The sequence below is a fragment of the Ceratotherium simum genome, chromosome 23, assembly GCF_057802395.1.
Source record: "Ceratotherium simum simum isolate JZ-2026a chromosome 23, ASM5780239v1, whole genome shotgun sequence".
Lineage (NCBI taxonomy): Eukaryota > Metazoa > Chordata > Mammalia > Perissodactyla > Rhinocerotidae > Ceratotherium > Ceratotherium simum.
The window spans coordinates 25,110,697-25,136,645 of NC_141922.1; the positions used below are offsets into that span (position 1 = coordinate 25,110,697).

The 25,949-nt window shown below is 36.4% G+C and overlaps 1 protein-coding gene across 7 annotated transcripts in view; it reads left to right on the top strand.

Moving 5' to 3' along the window:
• The window catches only part of TRPS1 (transcriptional repressor GATA binding 1), a 299,725-nt gene that overhangs the window by 107,774 nt on the left and 166,002 nt on the right, over positions 1-25,949 (top strand). For all 7 annotated transcript variants that reach the window (XM_087447531.1, XM_087447532.1, XM_087447533.1 and 4 more), the window contains 2 exons: positions 2,766-3,895; positions 20,577-21,180. In XM_087447531.1, the coding sequence (XP_087303657.1) occupies positions 2,766-3,895; positions 20,577-21,180 (1,734 nt within the window). The remainder of the gene's footprint in view (positions 1-2,765; positions 3,896-20,576; positions 21,181-25,949) is intronic.

Consider the following 25,949-nt stretch of genomic DNA (forward strand, 5'->3'; position numbering starts at 1 on the left):
GGATCACTTTTGGATACATTCACCCACTTGATCCTCACAGTAATCCTATAAACTGGCAAGCTGTACAATATTTATCCATGAAGATGAGGAAACCGAGGTGCCAGGAGGTTAAATAATGTGTCTTTCCATTGAGAACTTCCCTTGAGAACAAGCAAATGCAAGTAAAGGTAAACATAAATGAATAAAGGATTTTATCATTTATCATCAAGAGAGAAGGCACTCTTCAGCATAAAATATATAACCATGAAAAGCATCCTAAATAATGGAGTTGGCTGATTTTCCCTGGATTGAAAATATAGATTTTAGACACATGGACGCCACCAACTTAAAAGATTTAATGCAGTTTTTGTAGTAGCTTAGTTAATCCTCAACCAAAATGCTTTACTGGCAGTTTTTTACAAAATGGCCTTTCTTTCGTGGTCTCTTCACCTGATAGTAGTCATTCTTAGCCTGGATTTTCTGACTCTTAAGTTGTTGTCAGATACTGGAAGGGATGTTGTGATGCTTAGTCATAATTTAAATTCACTTCAAAATCATACGTTTAGTGATTTCTTAAGACTGTATGTGCTCTTTGGCCCTTTCAGTGTAGACATGGAACATGAGGCTTGAAGATTGCAAAATCAAAGAAATAGTGATGATGTGTCTGTCGTGGTTTCTCAGGAATCCTTCTTCTACAAGGAGAAGTTCAAAACATTTTATGTGAGGGAAACTTGGAGGCTCTGAGACAGCGTGGTAGCTAAAATGAGCAAATGTCCATCTCTAGATTCTATACACTTTTTTTGCTTATGTTAGAGAAGAATGGGATACTTTGAATTTGTCCCTTTTTGATTCAAGTTCAAGTTCCTGGACAAAGTACTTGAGCTGACAGCATCCTATTTAAATGTTTTGTTTTGTATTTGAAAACAAGCTTTCTCCTCACCTCCAGTGAACTGGGAAATAGATGGAGGAATTTTGCAATATTATCCATTACATTTCGGTGCAAATTTTAGTGGCCTTAGTCACTATGGTGCTCGGTCAGAATGGTGACTAGACCGTATTCTCCTGTGGTCTGGCTTTGACATCTCTCACACCACTGATTGATTGTCAGGTGGCTGCCTGGGAGGGTGCCCCTTTCTTGGCCGTCTGGTTAGATGATGCTGCGCTGTTGACAGACCGGAATCTGTGTGCTTGCCACGGTGGATATAGACATTGTCTAAAGTGAAACATCATCATCCCTCGATTAAAGGCTGTGGGAGACCTTCATAAATTATCTTAATGTACAGTAAAAGTTGAGCTGTTGATGTGTTCATGCACATTTCCTAGAACTGTAATGCCAGAAATAAATTTAGAGGTTGCCCCATTTGAGGAAGGTGTTGGCCAGAGAGGTTAAGTAATTTGATCAAGATCACTCCTCTCTTTAAGTGGCAGAATGGACTGCAATCTTAGTCCCATACAATAGAGGTACAAATATGTCTCTCGATGTGCTAAAGGAATATTATTTGCATATTAAGTAGAACTATTTAAATGACTTTGAGATGCTTGAGACTTTTCTCGTGGAGTGATTTCGATATGAGCAGTGATCACACATGTCATTTTTGAGCAGCTGTTGAAGAAGGCAGAACACAATTATGCCACATGCTTAATCTATTACATCTGGTTGCTGGAAAAATTCAAAAATTTTCTAATAGTTGGAGGAGGAAATCTCTCCCTTTTTGGAGCATTTCAGTCAAAAACTCTATTTTAAATCAGGTATTTTGGCTGCTCGGTGGTGGCACTTAGTTAAGCTACCCGTTGAGGTGCATAGTGAAAAGGGAGGAAGGGTTTTATATAAAGTGCCCTTTGAAGGCCGTCATTGCCCTAATACTATACAATTTTATAATTTCAGAAATTATAAATTTCATCATTACTGTTAGATTTTGCAATCTTCAAATGTCTTGTTCTATGTCCACACTTTCAGAAATTCAGAAAGCAGAACTGTGATGATTTTTATGGTGGAATTATTTCATTTTGTCCTTTGAACGTCCCCATGACCCACTCCTGGGAGGGGCTGGACCTTTGCTATGAGACAGAGCCTTAATCTAACACGGCCCTGGAAGATTTTCTTTGCTTGTCCTAGATTGTGAAACGTTTTAAACTCCTCACCTTGGTCCTCCTTCATTAAGACGTCAAGCCCACTGCATTCATTTCATGTTTAGTCTAATGGTGCGTGCTTAGGCTTTAATTATAAGCCATTTTGTATGGTCATTTTAGCACCTTTATTTTACCCAAAAGATAAACTTCATCTTTTCCTGCAGTCTCATTGCCGTAGGAACCGAAGAGAGGATTTCCTTGGAGAACGTCTGCATTGAGTAATCTCTGAGCAACTGTCTCTGGTTTTGACAGCAACCCTTAGCTTTGTGAGAAGAAATCCCACGTGATTTGAATGCTTCCTCAAGCATGTGATTTGAAGGAGGCGGTAGTAAAACTTAGTTGAAAATTATTTTCTTAGTCTTTTTTTTTAAGGATATATTATTAAATCCTTTGAATTAGTTATAGTACTTTTATTACTTACCTTCCTCTGTTACTTTGGCCAAAAATGTTTAGCATAATGAGCCTCTTATAGAGTAGCTATTGAGAAATGAAGAGAGTGAGTTGATTTGGCTCTGATTATTCAAGTGATTTCATAATAAGCAGAAGTGCTATTGTATTTTTTTGATGTGCAGTACTTGGCAGTGTCCCCTCCTCCTCCTCCAGACAGCATTGAATTAATGATACCTTTACAGTAACATCCATCTCTTCTATCCCAGGTCACTTCAGGTGGAACATTCATTGGCATTGGACGGAAAACACCAGATTGCCAAGGCAACACCAAGTACTTCCGCTGTAAATTCTGCAATTTCACTTATATGGGCAACTCATCAACTGAACTAGAACAACATTTTCTTCAGACTCACCCGAACAAAATCAAAGCTTCTCTCCCCTCCTCTGAGGGTGCAAAGCCTTCAGAGAAAAACTCGAACAAATCCATCCCTGCACTTCGATCCACTGAATCTGGAGACTTGGGAAAGTGGCAGGACAAGATCACAGTCAAGGCAGGAGATGACACTCCTATTGGCTACTCAGTGCCCATCAAGCCCCTCGATTCTTCTAGACAAAATGGTACAGAGGCCACCAGTTACTACTGGTGTAAATTTTGTAGTTTCAGCTGTGAGTCCTCTAACTCACTTAAACTGCTAGAACATTATGGCAAGCAGCATGGAGGAGTGCAGTCAGGTGGCCTTAATCCAGAATTGAATGATAAGCTTTCCAGGGGCTCCGTCATTAATCAGAATGACCTAACCAAAAGTGCAGAAGGGGAGCCAATGACCAAGGCAGACAAGGGCTCTAGTGGGGCTAAAAAGAAGGACTTCTCCAGCAAGGGAGCAGAGGATAATATGGTAACAAGCTACAATTGTCAGTTCTGCGACTTTAGATACTCCAAAAGCCATGGCCCTGATGTAATTGTAGTGGGGCCACTTCTCCGTCATTATCAACAGCTCCATAACATCCATAAGTGTACCATTAAACACTGTCCATTCTGTCCCAGAGGTCTTTGCAGCCCAGAAAAGCACCTTGGAGAAATTACTTATCCGTTTGCTTGTAGAAAAAGTAATTGTTCCCACTGTGCGCTCTTGCTTTTGCACTTGTCTCCTGGGGCGGCCGGAAGCTCGAGAGTCAAACACCAGTGCCACCAGTGCTCATTCTCCACCCCTGATGTAGATGTGCTCCTCTTTCATTATGAGAGCGTGCATGAGTCCCAAGCATCGGATGTCAAACAAGAAGCCAATCATCTGCAAGGATCAGATGGGCAGCAGGCTGTCAAAGAGAGCAAAGAACACTCATGTACCAAATGTGATTTCATTACCCAGGTAGAAGAAGAGATTTCCAGACACTACAGGTAAGCCATATGGGAGCGGGTAGGTGGATAATATCAAGAAAATGATAGAAAGAATTCACAGTGCTGATCCAAGAGTTGTTGGGAATGATTGTGGGGACTTGGGGAAATTACAGGACAAGATCACGTAAAAAGATTATTCACAAAACTGCAGATTATGTATTTATAGATGTGATAACCACAGATTTTAATTTGGTTACTTGTTTCAGACCATTTAGTCTTATGTTTCATACCTGTTTTATACCATTTACTGAGTGTATTTTAAAATATCCACAATAATGCTGATAATGCTAATGAGTTTACTAATTTACCACAATCCATCCATTTGTCCTTGTTAAATATGACTTCATATCCTGTAATTTTTGATGGAATGGCTCCCAAGTGAAAGGTGCCACTATAATATGTTCTGTTTTCTTTTCCAACTGGGAGACAATCAGCTTGAGAACAAGTTGCGCATTTTTCTTTTAAAATGAGATTGGACATTCTTCTAGCTTTAAAAAATTGAGCAACATCTTTGTTTTACATACAAACAGTAATCTGAAAGTGAGAATTCTGTAATATGTGTGACTTTGGATTTCTTTACACTTGTTCCTCTGAGCAAATAGAGCTACTTAAGTTGTTTCAGATTTGTAAATACAGTCATGTGTCTCTTAACAATGAGGATACGTTCTGAGAAACGTGTTGTTAAGTGATTTTGTCATTGTGCGAACATCACAGAGTAGACTTACACAAACCTAGATGGTACAGCCTACTACACACCTGGGCTGTATGGTACTAATCTTATGAGACCACTGTCGTGTATGCGGTCCATCGTTGACTGAAATGTCATTGTGCAACACAGGACTGTAGAGTTAGGATATGTCAGTGTTTCACTTCTCCTTTCATCCTATTCTCTTTATAAATGGTAGTTTTCCCAGTTCATCTTTCTTACTTTCTAGAGATGAGTTTAGGATACATATCTTTATTTCATTTATTTATTCGCTTCTTAACTAATTAATTCCAAAAATAAAAATTGTGCCAGGCGTTGACCATAAAGGAGAAAACAAGACAAATATAGTCAGTGCTCTCATGGAACTTACAGTTCAGTAGGTAAGATCTTAACAGATCATTCTAAGAGTGATGAGTGTCATAAAAGATGAAGAAGGCACTGCTGCATTTGAATATAATAACAACACAGCCCAATAGGGTGATTAGTAAATACCTCACTGAGGAAGGAGCATTTAAACTGAGAGTTGGTTAATAGGAATTAGTTCAGCAAAATCCTGGTAGTATAGCGTGTTCAGATATTACTGCTTATTGTGTGCTTTCTTGTTTTTATACCTCCAATCATCAAAGTAAAGAGCTTTGTTTACGATTTTTAAGTGCTTTTCCATATGCGGACTCAATATCCTAGTTTAAAAATCTAGTTCTTTTAATTTTCACATGCCAAGATTTTAAACAGTTCCTCCCATTCTCTTTAAAAGTTGTGTGTTAGTGCAAGTGTGTGTGTGTTTTCTCAGTCACCAGTAATGAAGCAGTTCATGTCCAGTGATAGGCTACTAATGTTAGATGTTAATTTGAAGGGCATCCTAATGTTCAAAGTGAATCTAAATGTTCAGAAAACACTTCCTTGAGATTTACGCTGTTTAATTTATAAGGTCAGCCCTAGGAAAGACACAGTCCTGCAATCAAATATGTGTTCACACTTGCAGTGAGTGTTTCTGGCTCCTCTGATGTTAGCTGCATGTTAGTTTATTTCTGGGGCTAGCAGACATTAACTTCCTTCTGTGCCTTACCAGTGTATTGTGCATGTACACTTGTTAGGTGATGTAAAAATTAGATAATCCATTCTTTTTTTGAAGGAAGAGGTTTTCTTTAATCGTGAGGAATTCAGGAAATCAACACACAAGCGCGCGCACACACACACGCTCTTATATATCTAGATACTAGATCGCTTGGATGAGTGGCTTTTCTCAAGTAAGCTGAAGCAATTGCTTGAAAACCTGTCCAGAAAAACAGAGTTTCCATATGCTTTGGTTAAGCAAAACAATCTCCCAAGCAATAAAAGTATGAATAAAAATATTACTGAATAATCTCAGAGTTTAGTTCATGTTCAGTAATGAAAGTAAGCTCCAGAGGGAAGAGACTAGTCTTGTCTTGTTCACCGCTGTATCTGCACAATTTAGCACAGTGCCAGGAGGGCTAATAGGTGCTCAGTGAGTATCTTTAAGTAAATGAAATCCCTGTGAGTTTTTGACTTCACAGTAGTTATGAGTAAGCCGAGATCTCCATGGTGAGTTATAGTTTAATCTTTGACTATTATATGGTCTTGGAACCCTTCTGAGGACCTGGGGTTCCACACAAAATGGCAGTTGTCTGTGCATTTTGAATTTAAATCAATCTCTCAGTATTTTATTAGATAAAAAATTGAACAGCACTTGTCTCTAGGGCATTAAAATACTTTTGCACATACTCTGAAAACCTGATGGAGTTTGTGTGATCCCAGATCCATTAAGGTGCTGAGTAGTTAATCTCTGATATGTTTGAATTCTCGTAGAAATATTTGAAATTTGGAGACTTACAATTTCAGAAGTCACAGCTTGGTAGGAACTATAAAGAAACTCTGCTGAAAGTTGAACAACAGTGGAGGCTCCAGGGATATAAAAAGAAATAGTTACATGGATGTTGAAAACTTGATCTGCTAACAAAGCATTTTCCCAAAATGCCACATTTTGAAGATCATATGAGGATAAGTTTACCACATCACAATAATACCTTTCTAGTTAAGTTTATGTTTATTTATATTATTCATGTTGGAAAAATTTTACCATAATTCTCTTATTACTGTGGAATAGTCTAGGCTTTTGAGTGCTTTATATACAAGACTTACAGTGTAATAAAAAGGCAGTATAAGCTGAGAACTGTAAAATATGTGAAATCTTGTAGCTATAAAATAACTACAGCTGAGAAGCAGGAGAGTCGATTTAGAGCTATGAGTGAAAAACCTCAATGTGGATTCTATTCCATGGGTATTTTCATGAAGAACCAGGTTCGACCTGGATTGAACTGCAAACATTATCCAGTCAGTAACTGGAACTTGGTCAATTCTCTTTTCTTAATATTTCATATTTACTTATGATACCCCTAGCTCACATCCTGACTGAGTTATTATATTCCACTCGTGAGTTTTTTTCTCACACTCCATTTCTTTTATTATTTATTACTTAGTTAAACAGTGTACCCATTCTCTATTTGATTACCATTCTCCTCCTCAAAATTTTCAGTGTTATAACTTGTGTTTCTGGGAGTAAGTAGGAGGACTGTCTCCTTAAAAAACAACTACACTAGATAAAATATACTTTTTAATGCCTTGCTAGTCTTCCATGAATTAAGGGAAATTTCTGAAGCTTTTCTTGTCCCTTCACCGAGAGTGAACTAAACCCAGACTGCGGAGAAGTGAAGAGCAAGCATGCAATGTGAGGTTGTGCTGAGGGCAAATGCCAGTATTGATGCTGCAGTTGATCAGAAGACTAAGCCTGGAGTCGCTGCTGAGAGAGGGTGCTGAATCTGTGAATTTCACTTTAAGCTGGCACCTTAAAGGTGGCTGAAGTGATTCAATATTAGTGCCTTCCTCTGACTCCTGTCAGAAGTAAACACAAACTTCTCTACAGCAAAGTACTCTTAATTTTCACTTCTGTTGTACCTATGGCTTAAGATAAACCTTATATGGGCTCACCATTACAAATATTTACCATAGGGACAGGGATATAAACTACTATATGTGAAATCAGTAGGAAATGCAAATAGCTTGAGAAACTCAAAAACTTCAGATACAGTAGTTTTCAGTTATAAAATAATAATTAATAAATGTTTAAAAAAATGAAAATCAGACTTACAAATTGATCAAGCACATGAGACTATAATTACATGACCATGAACATTCAAAAAAGAAACAAATAGCATTGTTTGAATGGAAAATATAATTATTGAAATTTAAAATATATAGGTAGGTTAAATAACAGATTAGCAAATGACTTAATCAGAAATTTAATCTGAAGACATTAGCCAGAATACATAAGAGAGGGGAAGGGGATGGAAAATATCAAAAGTAGATATTAAGAGGGGTCGGCCCAGTGGCTCAGCGGTTAAGTGCGCGCACTCTGCTTCGGCGGCCCGGGGTTTGCAGGTTCAGCTCCCGAGCGTGCACTGATGCACCGCTTGTCAAGCCATGCTGTGACAGCGTCCCATATAAAGTAGAGGAAGATGGGCACGGATGTTAGCACAGGGCCAATCCTCCTCAGCAAAAAAAGGAGGATGGGCATTGGACGTTATCTCAGGGCTAATCTTCCTCACACACACACACAAAAGTAGATGTTAAGATATGGAAATATAATAAGCTGTTCTAACATGCATCTAAGTAGAGTCCCAGAAGAAAAGAATATAGAGTGGAAGATAGGCAATCAATATTTCAGGAGATAATGGCAGAAGAGTTTTTAGAACTGATGAAAGACATAAAACACAGATACAAAAAAAGCATAGTTTATACTAGGCAGGATATATACAAATAAATTCAGTCATAGACATGTTATAGTAAAAATTAAGATGCCAAGGCAGAGAGGTCCTTTAGAGCAGCTAGAGAGAAACAACAGGTCAACTACTCAGAAAAGACAATTGGGTTAACAGAAGACTCTATCAGTGACAATGGAAGCTGAAAGAGGGAGGAATACTATTCAGAGTTTTGAAGGAGAAAAAAAAAGTCATCCTCGTATTGTCTAACTGTCAAAACAATCTTCCAAGAATAAGAGCAAAGACATTTTCCCTTAAACAAAGACCAGGGAACTGTGGGTAAATCTAAACAGCCACTGTCTGTCTAATTTATGCAATTAAAAAGGGAGAAGATATTGGGAAACATTATTATGTAAGTTTGCAGAGAAAATGACAGAATTAAGGTGTTGTTCTAAGGTGCTTGAATTGTCTGGAGTTCGTGAGTTAGGACTTTGCTATGCGTACTTGAAAAATTTTAAGAATAACCAATAAAAGGATAGGAAATGAGAACATAGCTTCCAAACCTATAGAGGATAAAAATGGAATACTGAAATAAAGAGCACCTATAAAATTCAATTTATTTTTTAAAAAAATGACGAAAGAGACAAATTGGACAAACAGAATTTCAAAAGTAAAATAGATAAAAGAAAGTTTGGATATCAAAATTCTTAGTGAACTTGTGTGGATTAAACTTTCCACTTAAGAGAGATTATTAGACATATTAAAGAAGAGTATTGAACTATAAACTGTTTATAGGATATACATTCAAAACATAAGGCTATGGAGAGTTTGAAAGAAAAAAACAGACTTGGTTATAAGAGCAAATATAAACCAAAGGAAAATTGAGGTAGCTTTATTAGTCTCATACAACTTAGACTTGAAGACAAAAAGCATACGAGGAAAAAGTCATTACATAATGATAAGAGGTTCCACTCATCAGGAAGATATAATAATTCTAAATATATAGAATATAACAACATGGGTAGACCTTGAGAATATGATACCAAGTGAAGTAAGTCAGACAGAGAAAGACAAATAATGTGTGATTTCACTTATATGTGCAATCTAAAAAACAAAACAAATAAACAAAACAAACCCAAACTCATAGATACTGAGAACAGATTGGTGGTTGCCAGAGGGGAAGGAAGTTGAGGGTGGGCGAAATGGATGAAGGGAGTCAAAAGGTATGAACTTCCAGTCCTAAAATAAATAAGTCATGGGGATGTGATGTACAGCATGGTGACTATAGTCGGTAATATTGTATCGCATATTTTGTAACTTTGTATGGTGACAGAGGGTAAATAGATTTATTGTGGTGATCATTTCACAGTGTATCCAAATATCGAATCATTACTTTGTACACCTGAAACTAATATAATGTTATATCTCAATTATACCTCAATTAAAATAAATAAATAAAATTATCTATTCAGTATTCTATAACCATTTAAACTAATTTGTAGACATGTACAGGTATATATGTGTGTGTATCATGGTTTACCAAATGTCATTAAAGTAGCAAATTGCAAAATATATATATCTATATGAAAATATAGAGAAATATATAAATAAAGCAAAAATTGATAAGAGAACTAAAGGAAAAATATGGCAAACCACAATCACAGTGGTAAATTTTAAGAAACCTCTCTTATTTAAGGTTGAGCAGAAAAAAATTTTCAAAATATAAAATATTTGAACAACAAATTAACAAACTTGATTTAATAAAAAATATATAAATTCTACATCCAACAATTAGAGAAGACACCTGCTTTTCAATCACATATAAAATACTTATAAAATTTGACACATATTAAGCCAAAAAAGAAATCAGATTTCAGAAAAGCAGTATCATACAGAACTTATCCTTTGACTCAGTGTAATTAAGTCAGGTCTCAATAACAAAAAAATAAGGATAGATGAAAGTTATACAAGGCAAATACTAACCAAAGAAAAAACGAAGTCACTTTATTAATTTCAGAAAACATAGATGTTAAGACAAAAAGTATTATAAGGGATAAAAATAGTCAGTACATATGACTTTATAAGTGAATTTGACAAGTTCTGGCAATATCAGATGCTTATTCCCAGTGACTGTGTAATTTCACTGCTCAGAAGAAAATTTCTTGTGTGAGTGCACTAGGAAACTTGAGCAAAAATGTTCATAGTAGTAGTTTTTGGAAGAGCAAAACTACCAAAACAAAAACAAACGGGAGGGTCGGCCCAGTGACATAGTGTTAAGTTCGCACGCTCTGCTTTGAGGGCCTGCGGCTCACACATTTACATCCCAGGTGCGGACTACGCACGGCTTATCAAGCCATGCTGTGGCGGGCATCCCATCTATAAAGTAGAGGAAGATGGGCACGGATGTTAGCCCAGGGCTGATCTTCCACAGCAAAGAGGAGGATTGGCAACAGATGTTAGCTCAGGGCTAATTTTCCTCACAAAAAAACAAGCAAGCAAAAACAACAGGAAAAACACCCCCAACTATCCACAAGAGATTAGTTAAATAATCTGTAGATTTTTCGTACAGTGGAATATTATACAGTAGTGAATTTGAATAAATGTCAGTTGAATACAACATGTATGAATCTTATTAGCATAATTTTGGCTAAATAAAAACAAATTGGAGAAGATTATTTGCAGCTGGATACCATTTTATATAATTTCAAAAACTAGCAAAATAAAACCATATACATATATTCATATATATATTCATAAATATATTGTATGTATTCATATACATATATTGAATTGTATCATAAGTATTATTTTCTCTATGTATATCATATCTCTATATATATACTTTTTTATACAGAGAGAGCATATATATATTTATATATAATCATGTTCTATGATTCTATGGTTATGTTCCAATTTTTACTTTTTTGTAAACCTAGATATGAATGCATACATATATATAGTGTGTGTGTGTATAATTAACATTACATGATAAAATTTTAAAATAAAAACGAGGCATCAAGTCGCATCAGTACATATGTCCAAAAAATATTTAAATAAATGTTCAATCTCCCTTATTAAAGAACTACTTAAAAATCAGTAATACATTGTTGTCTACCTACTTGTTGTCTAGAATGTGGAAAATGTACATATTTTTTGGTATTGTACGTGATGACAAGCATCTGTCTGGAGATTTATGAATGCATTTTAAAATTTTTAAACAGTGTTTGAATCTTTTAGACATAAAATATATAACTCAGGCTGAAGGAAATAACATTGGATATAGTAGCTGGTCAAATTAATGTAGCTACTGCTCAGTTTCTATCTTAAAAGAGCTCTGTGAAAGAACACGGACTGTGTGCTCTGCTAATTCTGAAGAATAGATTTTATGATAAGCACTTAATTATCAACACATCTGAAGAAGCCAAGTACGCAGTGCATTAGTACAGAGTTTCTAAAAGGGTGACGGCCATGATGGTAACATTTAGATTTGTGTATGTTATGTGTCATGTTCTTTTAAACAATACCTAATAAATCAGTTGCCTGTAAAACCCTGAAATGGACATAATAGTTCAAGTTGAAAATTCCCATTATGAGACAAAAAGTTACCCAGGATATTATAGTCCATCAAGAAAATAACCCACAATTGCACTATTTTATTTGTATAAATTATTTATTAGAAATTTCACATTTAATGGTCCTAAAGACTTTGTACAGGAACAGTTACCGAGTCTTGGAATAAGATAAATTTTAGCCATGAGTTCCATTTCATCCTAGTTTATATAAATTATTTCCCATTTCTTGTTTACTTTCTATTTTATGGGAAGACATCTTTCTATTTTGAACATTTGGTAGAGGGTATCTTTTTTTTTTTTTTTTTTTGGTGAGAAAGATCAGCCTTGAGCTAACGTCTGTTGCCAATCCTCCTCTTTTTGCTGAGGAAGACTGGCCCTGGGCTAACATCTGTGCCCATCTTCCTCCGTTGTATATGGGACGCCACCACAGCATGGCTTGACAAGCGGTGTGTTGGTCCATGCCCGGAATCCAAACCTGTGAACCCTGGGCTGCTGAAGTGGAGTGCATGAACCTAACTACTATGCCACTGGGCCGGCCCGATATCTTCCTCTTGAAAGTGAATTATAAGTTGAAATTTTTCAGATATGACATAAGTTGTATTTTCTTCTACCTCTTAAAGATGAAATCACCCCCCTAAAAAATCCAGTTACTCCAAATGAGTAAATACTAATCAGATTATTTCAGCTTAAAAATACAAGATAAGTGGAGCAGGTGGAATTTTATTCATTGAGAATTTCAATTTTTCTTAGATTATATTTTGTAGACTGCTCCTCTGCACTTAACTAAGGCTGAATATTATATTTCCAACTTCTAAAAGTTGCTTGATCTGGTTATCCGCCTATAATTCCTTTTCTGCCTTTGTCCCTCAGATATTCTTTTCGCCTGGTTTTCATTCCATCTTTCTACAGTGTCAGTAATCTCAAGTGGCACACGTGTAGATCTTCATAACGACAAAGTATATATTACAAAATGGCTAATTTTATTAGATGTTGGATCTACTGAACTATATTTAAATTAAATCACCTTCGTTTACTCCTATGACAATTTATTTGTAGGTGTTTGATTCTATAATTATCAAAAAGTACCTTTCAGAGTCTAATTGATTAGTATTTATGATTTATTCATTTACTTTGTTGTCCATTTAGTCATTGAAGAAGAAAAACTGTGGTTAAAACTATTGAAAGTAAGGGGCTGGCCTGGTGCCATAGTGGTTAAGCTCGCGCACTCTCCTTTGGCTGCCTGGAGTTCGCAGGATCAAGTCCCGGGCGTGGACTGATGCACTGCTCATCAAGCCATGCTGTGGCGGCGTCCCACATGCAAAATAGAGGAAGATGGGCACGATGTTAGCTCAGGGCCAGTCTCCATCACCAAAAAAAACAAAAAGAAAAAAAACAACTATTGAAAGTGAAATATAGTTATTCGGTAAAGGAGAGCTCTTTAAGTGATGGAAGTTAACATTTAAAGGAGAAAAAGCATCACTAGAGCTGACTGCACATATACTGTGAGCTGCTTTATTATGAAAAGAGAAATATTATCAGAGTAAAAGAGTAGCATCTTTCAGCTGATTTTTTCTAGAGTTTAGAAAACCTCAGCCCTTTATGAATTATGAAAATAATTTTTGATCTCTACTAATAAATGAGATATTACTAAAAGGATAAAAGGCCACTGTGCATTGAAATATGGATGGATCTGAAATAAATGCTTTTTTAAAATTTTTGTTTTGTGTGGAAGATCAGCCCTGAGCTAACATCCATGCTAATCCTCCTCTTGTTGCTGAGGAAGACTGGCTCTGAGCTAACATCTATTGCCAGTCCTCCTCCTTTTTTTCCCCAAAGCCCCAGTAGATAGTTGTATGCCATAGTTGCACATCCTTCTAGTTGCTGTATGTGGGACGCGGCCTCAGCATGGCCGGAGAAGCAGTGCGTCGGTGTGCGCCCGGGATCCGAACCCGGGCCGCCAGTAGCGGAGCGCGGGCACTTAACCGCTAAGCCACGGGGCTGGCCCCAATAAATGCTTTTTTATAGCACATGAAAATTCCATCAAGTAGGATAAGAAATAAAATATCTTTTCTCACAGAAATTTTAAGTCACTTTAATTAAGTATAACTTGGCCTTTTTAGGCAGCTTAATGTACTTTTCTCTGGAGGCAAAGGATGATTTAGCTCTTTTATCCAAGTTTCTTGGATTCCTGTCTTCCTTGTCTAAAATATTAAATGCGACATACTGAGATTTTATATAAGTATATCCCAAATATTGTATGGTACATACTTAACACTAAAATATTATTTATTACCTGAAATTCAAATTTAACTGGACATCCTGTGTTTTATCTGGCAATCTCATGCTAAGAAGACTTACAAAATCACATCTTTTTTCCTCAGGTAGCATGAGGAAAATGTTTGCTGTCTGGTTGGTGGAAAAGTATAGAATTTAAATTATTGCAAGGCATATATTTGTAGTGTCTTTTAAATTAGTTTGGCTTAATGCAGCCAGAAATTCTAGGAATTTTTAAATAATGAAGAGTTTATTCAGGGGACCACTCAGCATATACCATCTGCAAAATATCTATGTACTTCTTAATATTTCTCTGCTGCTTTATGACTCAACTTATGAAATCCAGCATCCTGAACATCCCCAGAGCTGTGGCAGTTCATTCTGTGGGTTATTAGGCAGATATTTACTGACTGGACGTTCTGAGTGGGGATTTGGGGATACGGGGATACAGAGACATGTGTGAGCTTTGGTCTTGAGCTTAAGGCAATTACAATATAACTGCAAAGTAAGACATACACAAGATTTTAATAAAAGGCAACGTGGCAAAAATCCTCAGAGGAAGATGAAGTTTGAAAGTAGCTCAGAGGATGCTAGGTTGACTCTTGGGTTGAGTCATTTGGGAAGTCTTTATGGATGAGAAGGTGGTTAGGGAGGATCTTGAGAAATGAGAGGAAAAATTCCCTGAACTACTTTGAAGTTTTCATGTTAATGCTGATAAAATGAAATGCATTTAGTAGGTTAGAGGAAAGTCCAAACTAATGTAGTTTCACTATGACTAAACCTCGTTCTTGGATAATGTTTCTTATACTAGAGATCAAAGTAATCTATTTTTATTCTTTGGGTATGTGGCGTTATGTTGAAGGTCTTCTCAGTTGAGAGAATGACACGTGAGAGAATATGCCCAAATCTTTCAGGAACTAGTTTCTGGAACAAGCTAGTAACATTGCATCAACTGCCAAACAGCATACATGAAAGAGTAACCATGGGCAGGAGCTAAAATACTGCATCACACCCTCCATATTGTTTTATGTGAATTGACTTGTCTGTGCTGCAGGTTCTTATTCTGTGAGGTGGGGATAGAAATATATACTGTGTGTGATTGTTGTGAGGCAACATATATATAAATGGCCTAGCACTAAAGAATATTGAAAGATGATCCCCAAACAATGAAATAAAAAAAGATGAATTACTGCTTTGTGATCACGCTTGACAATGTCATGTTTGTGGTTTTAACCTATAAAGCTGTTAGTGTTGACTCTCAGAGATGGGTAGTATTGTGTGTGGTTTAAGAGGGAAAATGATGTTGCTCATTATAAAGAATTCATTTGGGAATGTTGTATCAAGTGCCCAGTATATGTACTGAGAGTTCATTCCAAGCTAACACCCATCTTGAAGTTATTTTTGACTATGGCTTCCTGATTCTTGCTAGTTAAGGTATGGTCTGGAGACAAACAGCATTAACTGGAATTTTGTAAGAAATACAGAATATTGTGTCCCAACCCAGACTTCCAGAATCAGGATCTGAATTGTAGCTAGATTCTCAGGTGATTCCCATGCATGTTAGAGTTTGAGAAATACTGCTCTAGGTGTTAATATAGATTATTGAAGAGTTTATATTGCGTCAAGCTTTTGAGAGTAGAGTAATGTTGTCTTTTTAATATATTTTCTGTCATTTATTTAATACTGATATTACGGGGAAAAAGAAGTCCTTTAGGTCTCTAGAGTACCATGTAGCAAATTGCTTTTGCTGCTTCACTTAGTGGTGTTCAATGGCCTGAAAGATGGAGCACTTTAGCAGTTTGCTGCTTAATTGTAAAGCTTTACTCTCTTTTCACTAATAGTAGTGTACCCAGAATCTTAAGATTCTGAATAACAAAGAGAGTCAGGGCATTGCCTGTGTTTTATTCAAGTCATGGGAGGTGGGGGATGTCTTACGAGTGTGTTCATTAAGTTGCCAGAACCATGGTATATTTACTAATGTAGTTTGTAGATACTGGTACCTGCATTGGTGTCACCTGGGGACCTTTTTAAAAATTCAGATTCTCAGGTTATGGCCAGGATATTCTGATTCAGTCGGGCCGTGGAGAGGCCGTGGGATCTGTATTGCTAAGAAACTCCTTACCTTGCAGCACCGCACACAGCCTGTTTTGCAAACCATTGCTGTAGTCAGTCTCTTTTCTATCATTTAAAAGACCTTTCCCATCCCCTTGTGTTTTCATTTTCCATGTTGGCAGTAATTTCATTTATTTTTGTATGAAGTTAAAAATTGAGGCAGCAAAGGATAGAAAAATAGAACATTGATCTGGGAGGTAGAAACCCTGTATTCTTGACTTGATGTGGACTGAATGGACAAGTCATTATTTCTCCATTTTATTGTCTGTAAAATGAGCTTTATGCTTCAGTGGCAAGTGAGATCATATATGAGTGAGTGCTTTGAAGTCTTCAAAGGAAAAGGTGTGTGAGGTGAGCTTGTTATTACAACCTTATTTTAATAGTCTTCCTGTTAAAATGTATTTTGCTCTTCAGCGTAAGACCTGGTTCTCACTGAAAACTTCCCTCTGTAATTTCTGTCTTCTTTTTGCTTTGCGCCTATCCCCACCATTCTCTGCATTCGGACAGTTCTCCAGCATTGGTGTCATGGAAGGTTTTGCCTAGGTCCGTCAGATCCAGAGCTCCTCTGTAGGGCAGATCAGAGCAGTTCTTGCTGAGACCTCTAAGGAGTCAGGGAGTTGTCCACTGGAACAGGAACTTGAAACTAGAAAACCTGGAAACCCCAGACACCTTGTCTCAGAGTGTGATACTTTGTGATGACTTTGTTGTCTGGGCAGGGGCCCAGGGCCTTGTATATTTAGGAGGAAGTATCGGTCAAATAATGGGGAAGGGTTGGATGCATTCATTTTTATTTGTTGAAGGGATGAGCTGGCTCAGGACCTTTTTAGATTGCATAATAAGTAGATATTGAAGGCACAAACTCTTAATTACTTAGATATATTATGGCTCTAAACCACCTTAATAAATACACTCACACAGCATCCCCACCTCACAAGACTAATAAAACACAGATAATGCCTTTTTTATCTTTGTTATTCAGAATCTTAAGATTCTGGGTATACCACTATTAATGAAAAGAGAGTAAAGCTTGACAATTAAGCAGTAAACTGCTAAACTGCTCAATCTTGCAGGCCATTGAACACCACTAGGTGAAGCAGCAAAAGGCGTGGAATATATTCTACCTGGCAATGTCTTAAAGCAAATGATATGCTAGGAAATAAACTTGGTTTTAACAATGATATCTGTTGTGTTTAAGGTACATGGGAGAATGGCAAAAAAATATCAAAATACCAGTTTGTAAGTTTAAACTCCTTTGCTCAGAGTACGGAATGCAGATTCACACAGAAAAAAGGGGCTTTATTTAATTTTAGGATTTATACTGGTTAACCCTGACTTATTTACTTATTTACTAGGAGCGTTATTTACTTAATATTCACAAGAATCCTGTTGAGAGGCACTATTATTTTCATTTTGCAGATGAGAATATTGAGGCAGGTTCGGTAAATTATCCCAAGTCACATATTTAGTAAAATACAGAGCCAAGATTGAAACTCAGGCATTCTGCTTCTAGAGTTTACACTCTTAAGTGAACTAAATTGCTTCTCCAATAAGAACTGCAAGGCTGCTGTTTTAAAATAATTTTGTCTTGTGGTGCTCTAGAATCTTGTATTTCTTCTCTTGTATGTTGATACTTTCTCCTTCTTGTTGTCCTAGAATTAATCGTCTTTATTTCTGGAAATAACATTACTGTAATTCTTTGGGATTTTTCTACTCCAGCCATCAATTTTGGTAGAAGTAGCAGAGGCAAATCATAGCCTTAATTTACAGGCAAGGATCCCGTCACATATTTCAAGGAGAGATCCCACCGTGTCAGTGAAACTAAACTTGCTGCCACAGTGGGCAGCGAGCTCATTAGAACTGTCTTGGGATGGAGGGCAGTCAGAATTTGCAAATGTGCTTCCTGAAGTTTGTTTGTTTGTTTATTTTTAATTTTCATGACTCAATAGATTATGTAATGTGTCTTCCATAGGGTATTTCCTAGGTATGTTTTGGCCTGTAACCATTCTGATAAATCCATTTTTCTTTGCACTCGAGCTTTGTAAACATAACAGTTTTTTGCTACAATTTTGAGTTTAGTATTTATCTCCCATTGGATCATACTTGAATGTAGTTTTGGTAAAAAGTTTCTTTGAATGAGGTTCTCAGAGGTTCTAGGTCCTAGATTTTGAGTCTTGTCTATTGTCCTTTGTGATCTTAATCCTGTTTTTTTAGGTTTTCTGACACTGACTTTGGTGCCAAGATTTTTATTTTTGGTCATAGACATCCTCTGCTTAAGGGTTAGATTTTTTTCACTTGAGAGAATTAATTTTAATATTGTATTTTTATAGTTAATTTGTTATCAAATTATCGTTTGTTATACGTACCTTTGTTTTATCTTTACTACTTAAACAATAAATAAAAGTAAAAGATTGAAAACAATCTTCTGTAAAAATTAAAAGTTAGATATCCATATTTATTCAACCAAATGTAAGCTCTTAATGATAAGGTAATTGTGTACCACATTAAGTGCTCTCAGCAAATACTGGTTGAGATTTTGTTACATGTCTTAAAGCCTGTTATTTTTGCTTCTGCAAAATAGTATTCTTTTGGATTTTGAGCCATCAGTCTGGTCTCATAAGGGAGGGAAGTTATTCAATTCAGAAACTATTACAACCCAAAGTGATTAGAATGCTACTCCTCTGCTTATAACCTTGCAGCTGCTTCCCTTAACCCTTGAAGATATCTACCTCTGTACCATGGTCTACAGAGCTCTAGATGACCCCTCCAGCTTGTTGATTGACATGCTTCCTCTTATTTATTCTCTAAAGCAGCAATGGCCTCTTTTCAGTATCTCAGACTTACAGAATGTGCTTCCTTTCCCCTTCCTCCTCCTCCAACAAGGATAGCTCGTTTTCATCCTTTTGTTTTATATATCTCCCTCAGAAAGGCCTTCCTGATCTTAAACAGCCTTTCTACCCATTTCCATCCTATCCATTTATTCTTAGCACACATCACTCTTTGTACTTAACATATTTATTTATAGTCTAATGCGAAGCTCATCATTCCTGACTAGACTCTAAACACCAGGTGGGCAAGGGCTACATGTCTTTTATTCACCAATGTGTACCCAGTGCCTGGCACAGTAATATTATGATGGTTATCTACAGTTATTTATATGAGTACATAGTTTGTAGTAGCTTTAAGTAATAGCTCTCAAAACTTATTTTGCTACTTTATTTTAAATTGGTAACTCATAACCCGTTATATCAGTGGAGTAGCAAGTGTTTCATATGGTATTTCTTTAGAGAAAGGTTTTTATAGTTAAAGAAAGTATGCCTTATTCCAAGTCATCTGTGTACCTTTCTAGTATGCCTCTTAGGGTACAGTGCCTCTGTTCTTCTTTGTTAATCAAACATTTGTCCTAATTTAACAGTTACTGTTCTGTCTTTTAGAAGATGCTTTGAAATTCAACAATAATGTCTCCTTGTTTTATGCCTTTTAAAAAGAAAACACACACGTAAACACAAATCTACACACACTCTTAATGAATATCTTCTTATAGCACCTGTCACACTGCTTCACACCCAATAGACACTCAATTTGTGGAATGTTCATAAGTCCTTACAGAATTTGTTTTAAAAGATCTTGAGCTTCTAATACATCTTATTTACTAGATTATGTAAATCAACCATATTTCATTGATTAAATAGATTCAAATTTTATGATAGAAGAGAACATTATAATCAGTTAGGTAGAATTTATTTTAATATATGTAAAAGCTGTACAAAGCATTTCAGAACTAGAAATGTGTGTATATTTATAGTGAAAAAATATCTCAATTTAGTGTAAATAAACAGAAAGTGAAAAGTCCGTTGATGAAATTAGGTGTAAAAATATATTAATATCTTAAATATAAAATTGATGATTATCCAATCATGGTAAAATGAACAGAGTAGGTCATTCGATAATAGAGCAAACCACCCAGTTTTAAATGTGAATCGTCTGGAATGTATGCACGTAAGTGTGTGTGTATGTGTGTATGTTTATACTTGTTACTGTTGATATAACAAAAGAGAACATCACATTCTTTGTATAGAACTGAAAATGCTAGTCGATTACATTCCAATTTCTGGATGTTGAGAATATTGTATTTCGTTCTACCGATTACATTACATGAGATAAAATTCAGGTGCTTAAAGAGTGTTCTTTTAAAAAGCCCTTCAGAATGCTAGATTTCCAGTGACTGTTTTCTTCTTCTCCAGGAGAGCGCACAGCTGCTACAAATGCCGTCAATGCAGTTTCACAGCTGCCGATACTCAGTCACTACTGGAGCACTTCAACACTGTTCACTGCCAGGAACAGGACATCACTACAGCCAATGGCGACGAGGACGGTCATGCCGTATCCACCATCAAGGAGGAGCCCAAAATTGACCTCAAGGTCTACAGTCTGCTCAATCCAGACTCTAAAATGGGAGAGCCAGTTTCCGAGAGTGTGGTGAAGAGGGAGAAGCTAGAAGATAAGGACACGCTAAAAGAAAAAGTTTGGACTGAGAGTTCAAGTGATGAACTTCGCAGCATGACTTGGAGAGGGCCAGACATCCTGCGGGGCAGTCCATCATACACTCAAGCAAGCCTGGGGCTTCTGACGCCTGTGTCCGGCACCCAAGAGCAGACAAAGACTCTAAGGGATAGCCCCAATGTAGAAGCTGCCCATCTGGCGCGACCTATTTATGGCTTGGCTGTGGAGACCAAGGGATTCCTGCAGGGGGTGCCAGCTGGTGGAGAGAAGTCCGGGGCCCTCACCCAGCAGTATCCTGCATCGGGAGAAAACAAGTCCAAGGATGAGTCCCAGTCCCTGTTACGGGTAGGAAGGTTTAATTTTTAAATAATTTATACATCTTGAAGGGAAAACAGGGGAACACACATTCTCTAGATTTAGCATCATGTCTTACCAAGTGAAACTAAATGTCTGTATCAGTCTGGAGATACATACTTATAAGGCCAAGTGGTAGAAAGGAGCTCATGTGTGTTTGTGTGTGCTGTACACACACTTGATATGGTGCTTGGTGGTCACTTGTTTGTCCTCGCTCTTAGCTCAGATTAAATGTTGGTTAATCATTCCTGGTGATTATGCAAAACAACAAGGCCATGTTTGGAGAAGGGAGATTCAGAATCTCAGAAGGATGCACGTCTGTTCTCTTAAAATAACTAAATGACTTTTAAATTTTAAGGTGATGTGGCATAGTATATGGTTAGTAAGGAAATTAGCAGAGATTTAAATCACTAAGAATGCAAAGCCTTTGGTGAGATGTTAATACAGAAATGTAGTGTTTTTTAAAACTCACAGTATAATATGTACAAATGACAGTGCTTGTTGTTTAGTTGCCAAGAAGAGGGAAAAAATGAGATAGACCTAAGTGGGGATGGTGTGAAGAGCATCCGAAGAAGAGAACTGTGCATTTTATATTCTCAGGCTCTTTTAGGGAGAAAGACCCAGTCTCATGTGGAAAAACCAAACCAAATCTCTGAGTAAGATAAGATCCTTGATCACTCACTTCATGCTGCGTAGACTCAGCATTGTCTAGAAATATTTTAGATTTTGAAAATTCCCAAGTTCCCAGTAAGTGATGCTTTTTGCCTGAGGTGTCATGGCTTCAACATTTCACCTTGACTCTGAGAAAGTTTTGAGCTTTCTGGATATTTCGAAGCTTTGTTCATGCATAGAAGGTAGGATCAGAAACCAGCTAATCTTTACAAAAGAGCCAGTTAGGAAATAGAGTTCAGTTCTCACCCTGCAGGTCAGAGCCCCCTGAGGTCTCTCTGGATGTATTCTGGGGAGAAAAATTCCTCTTTCCAAAGTCAACTCAGCTACTCTGCTCTCATTTCCTGCAGATTCTCTGAAGCCTATGTATGCTTCTCAGGTATTCTCTAGTGCAGTTGAGAAACACTATTCCAGGTGCATAGTTAATTATAAAAGCTGTTACCTTTCCATCTGCAGTCATGCCCCGGAGCTAAGAGAAGGGCTTATGCAGAAGAGGTGATGCCCCCTGTTCTCTGAGAAACAAAGAATCCTTCCTGCAGGGAAGGAGCAAGTTTATTATCAGTCACTTTGGAAAGAAGAGATGTAATTCTGTGCCCTTCAAGAGGGTGTTCAATTCAGAGACTTTTTTTAGAGAAATCTATATGGAGCTGCATTTTTATCACTGTAAATGCTCATTATTTTCTGTCAGGACTCTTCTGATCTCAAGTGGCCCTTATGGTTTCTGGTTATAAGGCAGGAATGACATGTCCTACGTTTGTTAAATTTCATATTGCATCTGGAGAGGGTGGTATAACTGGATGCCTCACAGCTATAGCACTAGAGTTCCCGACCCTTTTTTTCCCCACTTAAACTTATTGTTTTCATCCGTGACATCTTCATTTGATACCAGATTCTTTGACTCTTTTTAGACTTTGTGGAATATTACCTTTTCTGCCACCATTTGTATACACTAGGAATTTGGAATGATAATAATTTATTACACAGTGAAGTCTAAAACCTGAGCATGATAGTTACATTCTTGGAGCAGGCTGGGGATGATAATACTTTCTAAAAAATTGTTTTTCTCAATTCCTCCACTTCCTTAATTCCTGACTTCAAGTTTCTGTTGCATCACTTCAACTGTCTTTTCAGTTCCTCCACATTAGCTGCTGAAGTAGGAAATCTGCAGGCGGAGACCACTCAACCATGTTCTACAACGAATAGTCAAATTCCTAACTGTAGCATTTGTGATCCTTGACGGCTATATCATCTACTCAACTTTGAGAGCTTACAAAATTAAAAAAAAATATGTCTATAAGATAAATAACTAGGTAAATACATATATATATTTTAAAGAGTCTTGGATCATTCTGTGATTTTAGTAAAATTTGAATCTTTACAAAAGTTGACATTTTCATTGAATATGAATAGTGCTTTTAGAAATGGCCAATTTTATTGAATTTTGGGAATAGGAAGTGTAGCTAATTTAATTTATTGTGAAATATTTAGTGTATTAAGTGACTTAAAAATTTTTAATGTGCACATGTCTTAGCTGATCAGCTTTTTAAGACACCGAAGAGAATTAAGCAGAGCCCATTCTGATTGTAAATTTGTTAAGAATTCTACTTTGCTGGTAGAAATTGGTATTGCTGAGTTGTCATAGCAAATACACACTTCTCGATTCATCCCTCTGCCATCAGTAAGGGAAAACCCAGGAGATATCTGTCAGAATAAGTAGTCAGATGTACTAAAGGCAAAAACAGTGCACTTTAATTTTGTAGTTATAGAGGTCTAGTTAGTAGTGAAGGTGTCCTGTAAAAATTTATAAATACACAATAGAAATATGCAAATACAATTTACGTTTTGAATGAAAATGCAGTTGTCTGTGTAAATATATACCTACAGGATGTAATCTTCATATTTGAGTTTAAATAGTAGAGTGGAACTTGAAATTACCTTGCTGTTTGCCATATTTATTTAGAAATAGCAATTTGAAAAATAGAAAATAGGTTTTAAAAGTGATTTTTTTATTAACTAGTGCACACAATGTGGCATTAATAGAGCAAGTATATTTGTAAATACATTTATACATATAGTTTTTAATACTAAAAGTAAAAACTTGACTATCGACTACTGTATGGAATTAAGTATGAAAAATTTATCCAGCAGAAAATATTAATTTAAAGTAGTTCCATACTATACTGGTAAATAATGGAAAACATTTTTTGAAGAGTAGGCTGAATGTAGTTAGGGTCATGTCACAAAGCAAATAATTATCATGTTGCTTTCAGAATATGGATCTTTCTGATACGTGTTTTTAACTGGTTTTAGTTGTGAAATTTTGCTGGACTCAAAGTGAGGAAGAAAATATAAGAATCACAGCGAACAGCTAAAATTTCAGAATATTCTTTTCATTAGTTTTCTTCATTTTCCTTTTTTTTTTGGAATCGGTCAGTGTTCAGCTTTTAGTTTTGTGTTCAATAGCAGATCATTTATGTATATTTTCATTTAGTGAATGTCTTTATATTTTTCCCTTGTTACTGGTATGGAATTGATCTTGTTATAAAAAGTTTTAAATTGTTTATGTGACCTTTGTTGACCATTGTGCTTTGAGTATGGCAAGGGGCACATTAACATAAGCTTTATCTTGTAAATTGCTTTATGAAAATTAGGTTTTTGTGTATTAGCTACACAATATTTCTATAAAATCATTGAGTTTTTTTCTTTTGAGTGGGAAGTAGTCCAAGTTTATATGAAAACTTTATTCTTTTAAAACTTCTAGAATAGATCTTATAAAACATGAATAAGGTCCTGAAAATGTTTTGAAAATGCAGTGTTTTCATTTAAACTTAAAATTTGGCTCTGTGAGGAGGTTAATATATTTAACATTGCCTGTGTTAAAAAGCAAAGGTTAATTGGTTTGATATATTCAAATAGATTTTTCTTTCTCATTTTTAACTAAACGGTGTAACGTAGTCAAAACTCAGTGTAGTCCTGTGCCCTTTTCTGACCAGCCTCTTCTACAGTGTATATTTACACAAAGGTATTTATTTTGTAGACAGACTCTTATACAGATGCAACTGTATGAGTCTTATTAGTTCCTGGATAAGAAATTCTAGATTTCATTCTTGTAATTAACTTTTTAGATTGGATTTTATAACACAGAAAGCTTTGTCTTTGATAACCACGTTAATAGGAACAAAACATCTGTCATTAAATTTCACAAAGATTTTGCCAATATTAAATGCATTTTTTGATTAATGAAACACAGAAGTGTAATTAAGTTCTCTTGGTTAATCTGTAGGGGGAGTTTATGGCAAATGAACATTCAGGTCAACTTCTCCATGTCACTTTTCAGAACAGAATGTCATAGGTAACTCACAGGTTCTAATTCTTCCATCGGTTCAAACACCTTCATTGTTAGCCTACTTTCTTATGCATCTAGGGGAAAAGTAAATCTCTTTGAGATTGATTTTAGTTTCCAGTGTAAATTTATTTAGGGAAGTTTGTCTGTTTTAACACGTACATTTTGCACCACTTGGTTTTGGCGGAGATGTTTAGCCATGGGCCATGGGAGTTGAGTTCCAAGTTCTGGGAGTTGAGTTCCAAGTTGAGCCGCTGACTGTCAAAGAAGGGCCTCTCAGGATCTCCGTTCATCTCTCTCTTAGAGAGAATGATAATGCCTGCCGTCCTCACAGGAGTGCTGTGCAGCCTAGTTAATTAATGTTTGTCAGGCCGTTGGAGATCGTCAGAGTCATGTTCTAGATAAGTGCAAAGTAGTATGATTATTTGTTCGTTTTGTAAATGTGATACCAAGATAGTTACAAAGCAGATGTTATTTCCCCCTTTCTTCAGTGGCGTTAAATTTATAGTTTAAAGATTGTTGATACCGGACAGTCTATTGAGATGCAAAAATGTTCTTTTGGGGACAGTCCGTTGGCAGCCAAACAGACATTCAGACAAGCGACAGCGTTGAATGCCTTTACAACCACTGACAGAAGATCGCAGGAACGTTTTTTAACTAAACATGATCTCAAGTGAAAAATCTGATATTTATTATTTTGCTTCACATTTGATGAAAATAAAAGCAGCCTTTCAGTTATCATATGGAT